This window comes from Cynocephalus volans, chromosome 8, assembly GCF_027409185.1.
Source record: "Cynocephalus volans isolate mCynVol1 chromosome 8, mCynVol1.pri, whole genome shotgun sequence".
In the NCBI taxonomy this organism is placed as follows: domain Eukaryota; kingdom Metazoa; phylum Chordata; class Mammalia; order Dermoptera; family Cynocephalidae; genus Cynocephalus; species Cynocephalus volans.
Window position 1 is genome coordinate 129,205,108 of NC_084467.1, and position 13,363 is coordinate 129,218,470.

At 38.7% G+C, this 13,363-nt stretch overlaps 1 protein-coding gene across 2 annotated transcripts in view; it reads left to right on the forward strand.

Moving 5' to 3' along the window:
- The first annotated feature begins 1,174 nt into the window (after positions 1-1,174).
- SUCO (SUN domain containing ossification factor) overlaps positions 1,175-13,363 on the forward strand; it is an 81,121-nt gene continuing 68,932 nt past the window's right edge. For both annotated transcript variants that reach the window (XR_010024243.1, XM_063106115.1), the window contains exon 1: positions 1,175-1,320. Coding sequence is in view for 1 of the 2 variants with exons in the window: in XM_063106115.1 (XP_062962185.1) it covers positions 1,259-1,320 (62 nt within the window). In the remaining variant the exon portion in view is untranslated. The remainder of the gene's footprint in view (positions 1,321-13,363) is intronic.

The following is a 13,363-nucleotide window of genomic DNA, read 5'->3' on the forward strand; positions in this document are numbered from 1 at the left end:
CAGATCATAGCAATAGGTGGGTGTACGCGACCGCCTTCCTAGCTTTCGGTGAACCCCAGGACTTGGAGCGTCTGTGGGCGCTTCGCTCTCCCAGCGGGGACCGCAATGTTCCTTTCCCGCTCCACCGCAGCGAACCCAAAGCTCCAAACCAACAGAAGACCCACCACTGAAGCGACCTCAATTGAAGAAGCTGGGGGGGGGGGGGGGGATGCGAAATTCTCGCTGAAATAGAGAAGAAAGGTTTTCGCTCCAACCAATCAGGTGAGAGGACATCTTGGCTCGCTCCTTTTCTGCCTACCAATCAGCATCTAGCTCGATGGTCTAGTCCGTTGACGCCGGGAAAACGCCTTTTAAATTTTATTAGTACAGCTTTCTTCCTCCCTGATCCCGCCTTTTCCGTCATTTTAGGCCATTTCACGAACTGTGCTCAAAAGAGGCAAACTGACTGTAACAATTCCAAAGCTGGTCAGTCTCGCGGTGGGAAGCGAAACTATTGACTTCATCAAAACTGGATCCTCGGAGAAACAGGGAAAGCGGAAGGAGGGTTCCGGAAGGCAAACTACATCTCCCGAGGGGCATTGCGCGGACGCGGCGAGCGCTGGGCGAGGGGCGGGCCATTGTCAGGAGGAAGGCTGAGGGTCACGGGGTTCCTCCAGACTTCTCGAACGCGAGCCAGCAAGTGGGCGGGACCCAGGGTGGGCGGAGCGGCTGCAACACCGCCTCCAGAGCTTTGTATCCTCCTCCCCTCGGCTTCTCCGCCTGGGACGTCGGAGGGGGAGTGGCGCGCGCGGAGGCCGGTGGGGGTGCGAACGCCGCGGGACGTGGGTGACGCGTCTCCTTCCAGCTCAGCGGTGTGTGAGGTGTCCCGGCCCAGCCGGCGATTGGCTGTTGAGAAGCGAGTACGCGGCGGCCGTTGGTCGCCAGCGGCACGGAGCGAGGGCCGGGCCGGGCGGGGGGGATATGGGGCGGCAGTGGCGGCGGCGGCGGCTGGAGGAGGCGGGCGCGGACGGGCCCGCGGCGGCAGGAGCGGCAGTCCCCGGAGTCCTCCTGTGAAGAGCCCGTGTCCGCGCCGCTGTGGGCCCCTCGGAGAGGGCAGCCGGGACGCCAGGCTCTGAGGAGACGCTCCCCCAGCGCCACAGCCCTTAGGACTCTCGGTTCTATCCTCGCGCTCCTGCTCCGGCTCCTCCATCTTGGCCTCGGCAGTGGCGGCTGCCGGGAGGATGTGCCGCCTTCTGGCAGGGGGAAGAAGGAGGAAAAGATGAAGAAGTACCGGCGGGCCTTGGCCCTGCTCTCCTGCCTCTCTCTGTGCTCCCTGGTCTGGTGAGTAGCCTCGACAACATGGAAGTTTCCGTGAGGGGAGAAGGAGGGAGCAGCCCAGGTCACACCCCCAAGTCATCTTGGCTTTTAGGGTGCGGGTCTCCAAGGCCCCCGTGTAAGGGGTGAACCGATTGCTCCGAGACTCTCCCTCTGACTGTATAGTAGCATTCTGTGCGGAGATTTTCATGAAGTATTTTGGATATACAGAAGCTAAGTAGGGGAGAAAGGTGACTGAGTAGAGGGGATCACCAGGTGCCTTTTACTCAGGTGCTCTACCCCTTGGAGACGGTGCAGTGTTTGCGGTGGTGATCAGATAGGTGGTAGGTAAGCAGCTCGTATTTACTGCCGGTCGTTTGCTTTCAGTGTGGTAAGACCATAAAGCACGTCAGATATCATATGTTCCGTACATGCGATTTTAAAACGTGAGTCGTCCTGAGGATAATGTATAAGCAGTAATCTGGACATTCCTCTCACAATCTTTGGCCCCGAGTACACTTGGGGCTGCCGTTCTTGGAAACTTTTGGGGGCGTTATGAAGCACTTTTTCAAATGATTTGGAGGAGAGGGTGTCTTAGATGTAGTGGGTAGAGAGTTTTCGTTAATGTCCCTTTGTAATGGGAAGATAAACAATATTTTGAAGGCGGGATGAGTGCTTTGTCTCCAAAGCACTATGGAGTTTCTGTTAATTCATGAACAGAACATTTGGGGTTTTTTGAGGCGTAGAGAGCGCTTGTAAGTCAGAGGATTGTTGTCAGTGTACTTGGAAAAGCCATCTTTTCCTCGCAGGGAGTTTCTTCATAGGTGTGGGACATTTGATGACTTAAAAGGTGCTTCTTCAGTCAGAGCAGTTTGCTGTTTGTTATATTAGAAATTAGATAAGTTAAGTTTCCTGTTTAGCTAATTTCTGCAAAGCACCAACAGTATTTTCATTTTTATGGGTCCCTAATGGATTCCAAAGGCACCGAAGTTGTAGAGTTGTTGTTCACATAAAACTATACATAAACAAGGGAAAGAGAAAATACTTGCCTGGCTAAGGAATTTTGATTGAAACAATGATAGCAGTTATAGAGAACAAAAAATTGGTCTTCTTATCTTTCATTCTTTTAATAAAACCAGTGTCATCCCCTTCCCCCCTTTCTACTTTTTAATATTATGTTGGTGTATTAGTTCGTTTCTGTTGGTTGTAACATAAATACCTGAAACTGGGTGATTTATAAAGAAAACGAAATGTATTGCTTACAGTTTTGGAGGCTGGGAAGTCCAAAGGCCAGGGAACAGAGCTGGTGGAGGGTTCTTGGTGGTGGCGACAGTGACCCAGAGGTCTCACATGGCAGAAAATGACAGAGCAGAGAGAGATTAACCTCTCATGTGCTCTTCTTTTAAAGCCCTCCAGTCTACGCCCCTGACCACCATTGTTAATCCATTCACTAGGCATGGTCCTACAATCTAATCATCTCTTCAAGGCTCCACCTTTCAATGACTGTAATAGGATTTTCCACCCTCAACAGTAACAGTGGGAATTGAGCTTCTAATTTATGGACTTTGGGGGACACAATTCAGTCAACCCACAGCAGCTGATTACGAAGAAGTGCCTATAGAAGATGAGTCCACACACCCCATTTACAGTAGTAAATGAGATGCTGAAACCTTGTATTCATTTCTGCCTCTTTCTGTGGTTGCCTAGTTGTTTACGGAGTATGTATTTTCTTTTCTTTTCTTCTCTCTCCTTGGTCTTGCCCATCTTTAGACCATGTTATTCTTCTTCAGCATTTGCTGAAATGGCTGATAAGGCAAAGGTCCGACTTTTCATTCAAGTTTAAAATGCACCAGTATCTATGTTTGTTTGTTTGTTTGTTTTTGATCGGATGATGGAAACAAAATCAAGCATTAGAATGTGGTTCTTAAATCATTTGTAAGTTTAACTGTGCTTCTATACTTTCTGGGAATTTCTTTGTATTCCTTTTGGGTTTACTTAAGCAAACCTCAGTGTGTTTTCTCAGCTTTATTCATTAGCAATAGTGAGGAGATCATGACCTGTTAGGAAAAAAATCAGTCAGCCTAGTATTGAAAATAGTAATCATAAAGCTTGGTAAAGTTTGTTGACTTCTAAAGTGAAAAACTTTCTAAAGTGTTGAGGATTTAAGTAAAGAATAAAAAGTTTAAGAAATGTTAACTTAAGAAACATTTGAGTTAGTATATTTTGAGATTTGTTTGGACTACCAAATTTAGAGATATTTTAATTACTCTTTAGCAAAGCTATTGAAAAGTATTAAAATAAGATAGGCTTGAGTTGTTTTTTTTGTGGAAGGGTGCTGATGAATGAGATTGGGGAAGGAGAGTGGTGCATGGATGATTGGAAAAGGGTATGTTTTGTCTTTTGAAATTGTTCCTTAGGAAGTTGAAATTATGGCACTCATTTAACTGGAGGTCTAACTTTTGCTACAGTCTGTTCGGGTATGTCATTTCCCAACATCCCTGCCGCACTTAAAAAGAATGGGGTACCTAAAGCCATTGTGGAGTTAGATAGAAGGTTCGCAGAAGAGTTAATGAGCTGCTCTTAGTAGCCATTTTCATCTTCTTTGTCATTCAGAAATTGTCCCCCCAAAATGTGATCCATTTCCATTTTGTAAATTCATTGCTATATGTTTTATTTATGTTTTTATTTGAGCATTTATTCGTACATATTTGTGGAGTGCAAGTGTATTGTTTCAGTACATGCATATATAGCACAATGATTCACTTGGGGTAGATGGCATAGTTTTGTGCCCATTAGTTCACCACTTCTCTTCCCCACAATCCCCATCCCTTCCCAAACTCTGGAAACCATCATTCTACTCTGTGCTTCTACGAGAACCACTTTTTATTTTTTTAGATTCCACATATGAATGAGATCATGTCCTATTTATCTTTCTGTGCCTGACTTCATTTAACTTGATGGTTCCCAGTTCCATCCATGTTGCTTCGAATAATAGGATATCATTTCCTTTTATAGCTGAATAGTATTCTATTGTGTATATATGCCACAATTTTTTTAACCTATTCATCCATTGATGGGCATTTAGGTTGATTCCATCTCTTGGCCATTGTGATAGTGTTGCCAGGAGCATGGGAGTGCAGGTGTCTTTCTAATATATTGATTTCATTTCCTTCAGGTATATACCCAGTAGTGGGATAGCTGGGTCATAAGGGAGATCTATTTTTAGTTCTCTGAGGAACCTCTGTACTCTTTTCCACATGGTTGTACCAATTTACATTCCCACCAGCAATGTAGAAGGGTTCCCTTTTCTCCACATCCTTGCAAGTGTTTATTTTCTGTCATGTTGATAATAGTCATTCTAACTGGGGAGAGGTGGTATCTCATTGTGGTTTTAATTTGCATTTCCCTGATGATTAGTGATTTTGAGCGGTTTTTCATTTGTTTGTTGGCCATTTGAGAAATGTCTGTTCAGGTCCTTTGCCGATTTTTTAATTGGGTTATTTGGTTTTTTGCCATCAAGGTGTTTGAGTTCCTTATATATTCTGCATATTAGCCCTTTGTCTGATCTATACTTTGCAAACGCTTTCTCCCATTCTGTAGGTTGTCTCTTCACTTTGTTGATAGTGTTGCTTGCTGTGCAGAAGCTTTTCAGTTTGATGTAGTCCCATTTATGTATTTTTGCTTTAGTTGCCTGTGCCTTTGTAGTCTTGCTCAAAAAAGTGCTGCCCATTTCCATTTTGTGTAGCGTTTCCCCTGTTTTTTTCCTAGTAGTTTCATAGTTTCAGGTCTTAAATGTAGGTCATGTTGAGTTGATATTTGTGTCTGGTGAGAAACAGGAGTCTAATTTCAGTCTTCTGCATTTGGATATCCAGTTTTCCCAGCGCCATTTATTGAAGAGGCTGTCCTTTCCCCAATGTGTACTCTTGGCACCTTGGTGAAAATCAGTTGGCTGTAAGTGCATGGATTTATTTATGGGCTCTCTATTCTGCTCCATTGGTCAATTTGTCTATTTCTATGCCAATGCCTTGCTTTTTCGGATACTATAGCTTTATAGTATATTTTGAAGTCAGGAAGTGTAGTGCCTCCAACTTTGTTCTTTTTGTTCAAGATTGCTTTAGCTATACGGGGTCTTTTGTGGTTCCATACAAATTTTAAGATTGTTTTTTCTATTTCTATGAAGAATATCGTTGGAATTTTGAGAGAGATTGTGCTGAATGTGTATTTTGCTTTGGGTAATATGGACATAATGATGATGTTAATTCTTCAAACTCAAGAACATGGGATATCTTTCCATTTATTTGTGTCCTCTTTAGTTTTTTTCACCAGTGTTTTATAGTTTTCAAGGAGGTCCTCACCTCCTTGGTTAAATTTACTCCTAGGTATTTCATTTTTTGGTAGTTATTGTGAATGGGATTACTTGATTTCTTCAGCTGTTTCATTATTGGCATATAGGGAGGCTGTTGTTTTTGTGTGTTGATTTTGTATCCTGTCACCATACTGAATTCATTTATTAGTTCTAGTAATTTTTTGGTGGAGTCTTTAGGGTTTTCTATGTGTATGATCATGTCATCTGTAAATAGAGATGGTTTGACTTCCTCCTTTCCAATTTGGATGCCCTTTATTGCTTTCTCTTCTCTTATTGCTCTGGGTAGAATTTCTAGTACTGTGTTGAGTAAGAGTGGGGAAAGGTGGCATCCTTGTCTTGTTCCAGATCTTTTAGGGAAAGCCTCCAATTTTTGTCTGTTCAGTATGATGTTAGCTGTGCTTTTGTTGTATGTGGCCTTTATTGTGTTGAGGTACATTGCTTGTATACTGAATTTGTTGAGTGTTTTTTTTGTGCAAAAGGTGTTGGATTTTATTGTATGCTTTTTCTTCATCTATTGAAATGATCATATGGTTTTTTCCCCTTCATTCTGTGATGTGATGTATCACGTTTGTTGATTTGTGTATGTTAAACCATCCTTGCATCCATCCCTAGAATAAATGTTACCTGATCATGGTAAATGGTCTTTTTAATGTGTCTTTGGATTTTTTTTGCTTGTATTTTATTGAGGATCTTTGCATCTGTGTTCATTAGGTATAATGGTCTGTAGTTTTGGTTTTTTTTGTCATTGTGTCTTTTTACTTTTTTGGTCTGAAGTTTTTTTCTTTGTTAGTCTAGCTAAAGGTTTATCATTTTTGTTTATCTTTTCAAAAAACCAACTCTTTGTTTCAGTGATCTTTTGTATTTTTTAAAAATTTCTAATTCATTTATTTCTGCTTTGAGCTTTGTTATTTCTCTCCTTCTACTGATTTAGTGTTTGGTTTGTTCTTGTTTTTCCAGCTCTTTGAGGTGTAGTGTTAAGTCGTTTATTTGAAGTCTTTCTTCTTTTGTGATGAAGGCATTTATTGCTATAAACTTCCCTCCTTAAACTGCTTTTGCTGTATCCCACAGGTTCTGGTATATTTTATTTTCATTTTCATTTGCCTCCACGAATTTTAAAATTTCTTTTTTGACTTCTTCTTTGACCCATTCATTGTTTAGGAGCATGTTGTTTAATTTCCATGTATTGGTACAGTTTCTAGTGTCCGTTTTGTTGTTGATATCTAGTTTTATTCTTTTGTGGTCAAGCAAGATAGTTGATATGATTTCAATTTTTTAAATTTGTTGAGACTTGTTCTGTGATCCTAACATATGATCTATTCTAGAGAATGTTCCTTGTGCTGCTAGAAGAATGTGTATTCTGCAGCTGTTGGAGGAAGTGTTTTATATATGTCCATTAGGTCCAATTGGCCTAGAGTAGAGATTAATTCTGATGTTTCCTGGTTAATTTTCTGTCTGGGTGATCTGTCCTTTGCGGAAAGTGGGGTGTTACAGTCCCAAACTGTGACTGTGTTGGAGTCTGTTTCTCCCGTTAGGTCTAGAAGTAATTGCTTTATATAACTATGCTCTGGAGTTGGGTGTGTTTATATTTAGAATTGCTATATCCTCCTGTTGAATTGATCAGTTTATCATTTATATAATGACTTTCCTTATCTTTTTTTACTTTCCTTCGCTGGATGTCTATTTTATCTGATATAAATATAGCTACTCCTGCTCTTTTTCGGTTTCCATTTGCATGAAATATCTTTTTCCATCCCTTCATGTTGATATGGCATGTGTCTTTATAGGTGAAGTGAGTTTCTTGAAGGCAGTGTATTGTTGATTCTTCTTTTGTAATCCATTGAGCCACTTTGTGTCTTTTAATTGGGGCATTTAATTTGTTTACATTTAGAGTTATTATTAATATATAGGGACTTGTTACTGCCATTTTGTTCTTTTTTTTCTGGTTGTTTTGTTGATCCTTTTTTCCTTTTTTCCAATCTTACTGTCTTCCTCTGTGATTGAATGGTTTTCTGTAAAGCGCTATTTGTTTATAGAACAGTATTCTAGTTTCTAAAGTTTCTCCCCTCATCCTTCCCGCATTACTGAATTTTATCACTTTGTTTATACTGTCATGATTTTATAGATCTTATGTGTCCTCTCTGCTTTTTGTCTTGCCAGCAAAGAGTGCTTACTTTATATTACCTTCCCAGAAAAACCATTCTGTCCATCTCATTATTCATTTTGGTTGCTATTTTTCCTTTTGCATACTTTCTGTGATTCTTGATCAAGTAGTACAAAGTATTCTAGGTATAAATGCACTACATAGCTGCAGCACAGAGCAATATTTATTGTGAGCTATCTCTGTGTCAGGCACTTGGTGGATAGATAGTTTATCACCTTTAATTTTTGCAACAACCCTCTAAAGATAGGTTTTTTTATTAACTTCATTTTGCATTTTATAAGTGAGGATGTAGAGGGGTTAAGTAACTTGGCTAAGGTTAAACAGCTATTGAGTTTTGGAGCTTACATTTGGATCTAGGCAGCCTCGCTTGTAGCATGGGCTCTTGACTACCATGATCCTTTGATTGTAAGTCAGAAGGCCTGTATTCTAGAATAGTCAGAAGGCCTGTATTCTAGATATAGAAATGTGTCCTTGGACATGTTACATAACTTCTTTGAACCTTAGTTCTTATTATCATCTAAATGGGAAAACTAATCCATTCACAGCTCACAGCGTTATTAGGAGGATGAAATGAGATAATACAAATGACAGATCTTTTAAAACAATTGAGAGTATATGAGGGTACTTCAAAAAGCTCATGGAAGGATTTGTATTATTTTTAAATACTATTTTTCCATAAACTTTTTGAAGTACCCTCATATTATTTATGTATTTCATCATAAAATCATTCAACACAGATTTTTTTCATGCTTATTGTATACCAGATGTTATCAGCATTGAAAACCTAAAGATAGGGTGACCAACTTGTCTTGGTTTTAGCACTGAAGTCTCATATCCCAAGAATCCCCTGTATTAGTTTCCTACTGCTGCTGTAAGAAATAATGACACGTTTAGTGGCTTAAAACAACACAAATTTATTATCTTACAGTTCTGGGGGTCAAAAATTCAAAATAAATCTCACTGGGCTAAAGTTAAGGTGTAAGAGATCTGGTTCTTTCTGGAGGCTGCTGCTTTTTCAGCTTCTAGAGGCTCCCTGCATTCTGTGGCTCCTTTGTCACATCACCACTCCAACCACTTGCGTCAGTAGTCACATCTACTAATGACTGGTCCTTCTGCCTCTCCTTCCCTTTTATAAGGACTCTTGATTGCATTGGGTCCACCAAGGCAATCCAGGATAATCTATCTTAAAATCCTTAATCACATCTGCCAAGTCCCTTTTACCGTGTATGATAATGTTTAAGGATTAGGATGCAGACGTCTTTGGGGGGCCATTGTTCGGCCTACCATAACCCCCTCAATTCTGGGCAAACTGGGAAGGTTGATGATTGCCCTAAAGAGAAAAAATACTTGGTCAATGCCTTAATCAGTGGATATTTTGAGTGTGTCTCCTGATTAGTAAAACCTCATGAATGCACCTTCATTATATGCTTAATTGTTTATGTTATATACATGTGCCAGTATGATACCAGTGTCCATAATAAATTACGCAAATTAAATGTTTTAGAAAGAAAATAATCTTATACTTTCTGTTAATAGTACGTTTTGCTCACAATAAAATAGTAATAATTTTTAGTGAGACCTGTGTGATCGACCTACTAGATTATATTGTAATGTGGTTGAGGACTAGCTTATACTAATTAGGAATTTTAGCTCTATCATTTTCTTGTTGGCTTGTGCTTGCATTATTATTATCTTTGCAGTCTTTGCAGCAATTTTTTTAAAGCTACTTTTCTATGTTTTGAGGGTCAGTTTAGTTAAAACTCAACCTCTAAATTATTTATCTGGGCATACATAAACCACAGTGAATCATAGTGTGCTGGAGGTAATTCGCACTGTTTGTGGAACTTCAACCCTTTCCCTGGGTTTCTGGCTATAGTCCCTTGACCTTTAGACCAAGTATGAATCCTTATATTTATCTTAGTAAAGCTTAATTAATTTATTTTTTTAGACTAAATAAATGTATTCTTTTCTTCCTGCACCCCAAAAGATCATCTTGGAGAAGCTCATATTTTAGACTAGTGGGAAGAGCTTGTTGATATTTAAACAATTTTCATATGCTTGACAAATATAATAGATACTTACAAAGATCTTTTAGGAACATCAGAGGAAGAATTTGTATTCTAGTTATGGTTCTGTTACTAACTGTATGCCCTTGGATAAGTCATTTCTGTGAGCCTCAGTTCTCATCCATAAAATGGTTTGCAGGATGGCTAGTTTGAGATGGGAGAATGTTATTTTAGTGAAAGGGAACATTCCTGTTATTGGGTTATCTAGAGTGTAGAGTAGATGGGGGGAGAGATAGGAAGGGAGACGAGACCTAGATTTTAAAGGGATTTGATTATCATGCAGGTGAACTCTGATTTTAACCGACAGGATGAGCAACTGAAGTAGTTTAAATAGGGGAGGAAGGTCACATTGATTTTTTAAGTAGGTCACTATGGAGGATGGAGTGGATTGGAGACAGGCATACATAGAAGACAGGTGCCCTAAGTGGCAGTCACACTAGGAGATAGTTGTTAGATGTCTAAATCAAGGTGTTGGCCTCTTTGACCTTAGTAGTAATTTTTCTGAGTGCGTCAGCCCAGTTTTCGTAGACTGAAGAGGTTTGTTTTCTGGTTTGTGATTACATCTCTAACCTTTATTTTGCTTTCATTCTGATAATTTTGCTGGTTTCTTGCTTGTTAATATGCATAAGTGAGCGGAAAAGTAAAGAACTAGAAAAATATATAAGCTGTTTTTTCTTTTTTGAGATGAATAGAAACATATTGAAAATCCCTACTCTTTATGTTTCATCAGGGGAATATATATTTTTTTGCTTTTCTGCTTCTGTCTCTAACTTTTTGAAGACTCTGAATCTTTTCTTTTATGAATAAAATCATAAATATTTAAAATAGATAAAATAGTAAAGTAACCCATTTCCAAGTCATTTCATGACTGTTTTCAATGGTCTTTTTTTGTTGGACTTAATGTGACTTTGGGGAAAACGTTTTTCTTTACTTTGAGATACACATTCCGAAGAATTATCTGCTGCTTATGAGAAGTGTTGGGTCATTATAAACTGTGTTAGATCCCTTCAGACAAGTTAGATGAAGCCAGGTAGCCTTAATAGGAAAAGGTCTGTAAAAGAAGGTGTGATGTCTTTGTGTAAAGCTTGAACACTATGTCCAATAAAAGATGGAAAATAATTTCTTTATAATCTTTGAATTATTTTTAAAAGAGTTGGATGTGTTTCATGTTGCATCTTTTAGGTTATTAAACATTTGCAGATAGATATATTGGAATGGAAACAGGTAGTAGTGTTGTCAGGCAAAGGAAAAAACAAAAATATGAGCACTTAATTTACCTTTGGGCATTAGTTATTTCATTTTTCAGTTCATGAACTTATAAAGTAATTATTTCACTTTTCTGAACAATCTGAGTAGATAAATGAGTCAATATGTGTAGCTAATATTCTCATGCTTATAATGACAGTAAAGAAACAAAAAATTTAAAGGCCTTATTATTCTCTCAAGTCATCTTCAGGTAGAAACATTTATACGTGTGTGATATTTTTGTTTAGTAGTTTATACATAACTGGAAAGAAAGAAAATTCTCTACTTGAAACTTAATTATGACATGTTTCAGATTGTACTTTAGTGCCAGTTATATGTTATCTGTTTTGTTTTCAAGAACATGTTTTAAAGTAATTTCAAAAAGTACAATTGTACATGTCAGAAAGGAATGGGAAATTACTTTTGAGTTTTTGGAGTATAAGAATGTTAATCCGTTGGAGTGAACTTGTTTCATAAATGCAGAGTTTTTTGAAAGAAGGTTTGGTTTTATTTTAGGACTTCATTTTTATAATGAATTGTTAAAGTTATTTTATATTTTAGATAAAAGTGACACCTAGTTTTGTTAGAAAATATTTTATAGCATTAATGCGGCTTGTAGGTACTAAGCTAATTTTGTATTGTTACGTAGTATTTGTAATCTACTGGAAGAAAATATGTAATGTGTTTAGAACAACACCTTGCTCATAATAAGCGCTATTATGTAAGTTATTATTCATTCACTCTGGGCACTTTGGTAGTTTGTTGAGTAGAAGTAGGATAGCCTAGGTGTCAGAGTTCAGGAATGGGAATCTATAAATTCATTTAAAATATTATTTGGTTACCCACAATGTATTTGGTGTGGTGAGGGACACAAAAGAAGCATGAGACTTGAGCTTTCTATACAAGCTGGTTGTCACAACTAGTGTAATGGAAAGGGCATAAAACTAAGAACTCAAAACAAAACGAAAACAAGCTAAGAGCACAGTGGTAGTCCTTTCTTTGCAATAGTAATAGTGAACATTTATTGAGCACTTATTTCTGTTGTGAGTGCTTTATATACATTAGCTCATTTTATCATCATTACAGCTCTTTTGAGATAGATACCCACTTTTAAAGATGAAGAAAGAAGGCACAAAGATTTAACCAATTTTCCCAAAGTTTTCAAAGCTAGTAAGCAACAGAGCCAGATCCTAAGTATGCTGATTTCTGAGTCTGTGCTCTCTTAACCACTGTGCTTTGCTGCCAGTAGGCTGGTAGATGGCCTTGGGCAAGTTTCTTTACCTTTTTTCTGTGTGTCAGTTTTTTCCTCTGAAAATGGGGGTACCTGGACTGGCCTAGGAAGGAGTGGACATTAGAATTATTCATAAAGCTTTTAAAAGAAATACACATGCCTCGATTCTTACCTTGGAGATTCTGTCTCATTAAGTTTGTGGTATTCCTTTGTGCATTCAAGACAGTATCACTGGATTAGGTGAACTCTGAGATTTCTTTGTATGTCTAACATTCTAAAATATCTGATTTGAACATTAGTGAACAATAGAAAAGCTGAATTGTATAGTAGATGCTTAAAGAAGAGAAAAATTAGGGCATGAGTTGCTTGACTTGGGTTTAATGAAGATGACGTGTGATTCATAAACTTTGCTTCTGTGGAAACAGGTTCTTCATGAACTGAGATATTGGTGCTGCTAATATGAATAATAGCTATTTCTTTGTGTGCGTGTGTGTCTATGTCTGTTTGCATGCCTACAGTGGGCAGATGTCACTTAATTATCAAGAAGGAAAGTTATGAGTAAAAGAGATAAGGTATTTGATATGGGTAGGAGTGGTAGTAAGCAGACAAGTAAGAGAAGGTAAGAGATAAATGAGAGGTGATGGTGGATTTTGATTTTGCAAGCTGAACCAAAGAGTTAGACAATAAAGATCCAGCAAGAGAAGTAGTGTTTTGAGAATGTTGTTTTCACATCATTGTGCTAGATATTGTTTCAGAGTGGAGAGACTTAGAGGGATGAATACTAAAAAGAAATTGGTCTAATTGAGGTTTGTCATAACAAGGATTTAACTTGGCAGAAGAAATGAAAAAGAGGGTGCAATGAGTAGAGATTGTGAGGAAGTGAATGATTTGATATGGTAAATAGGTTTGCAAGCTGACAGTGCAGTACAGTAGATACAGCACTGGGCTAGGATTCAGAAGAACTGGATTTTAGTATGCCTCTAACCAGCTCTTGTTCTATA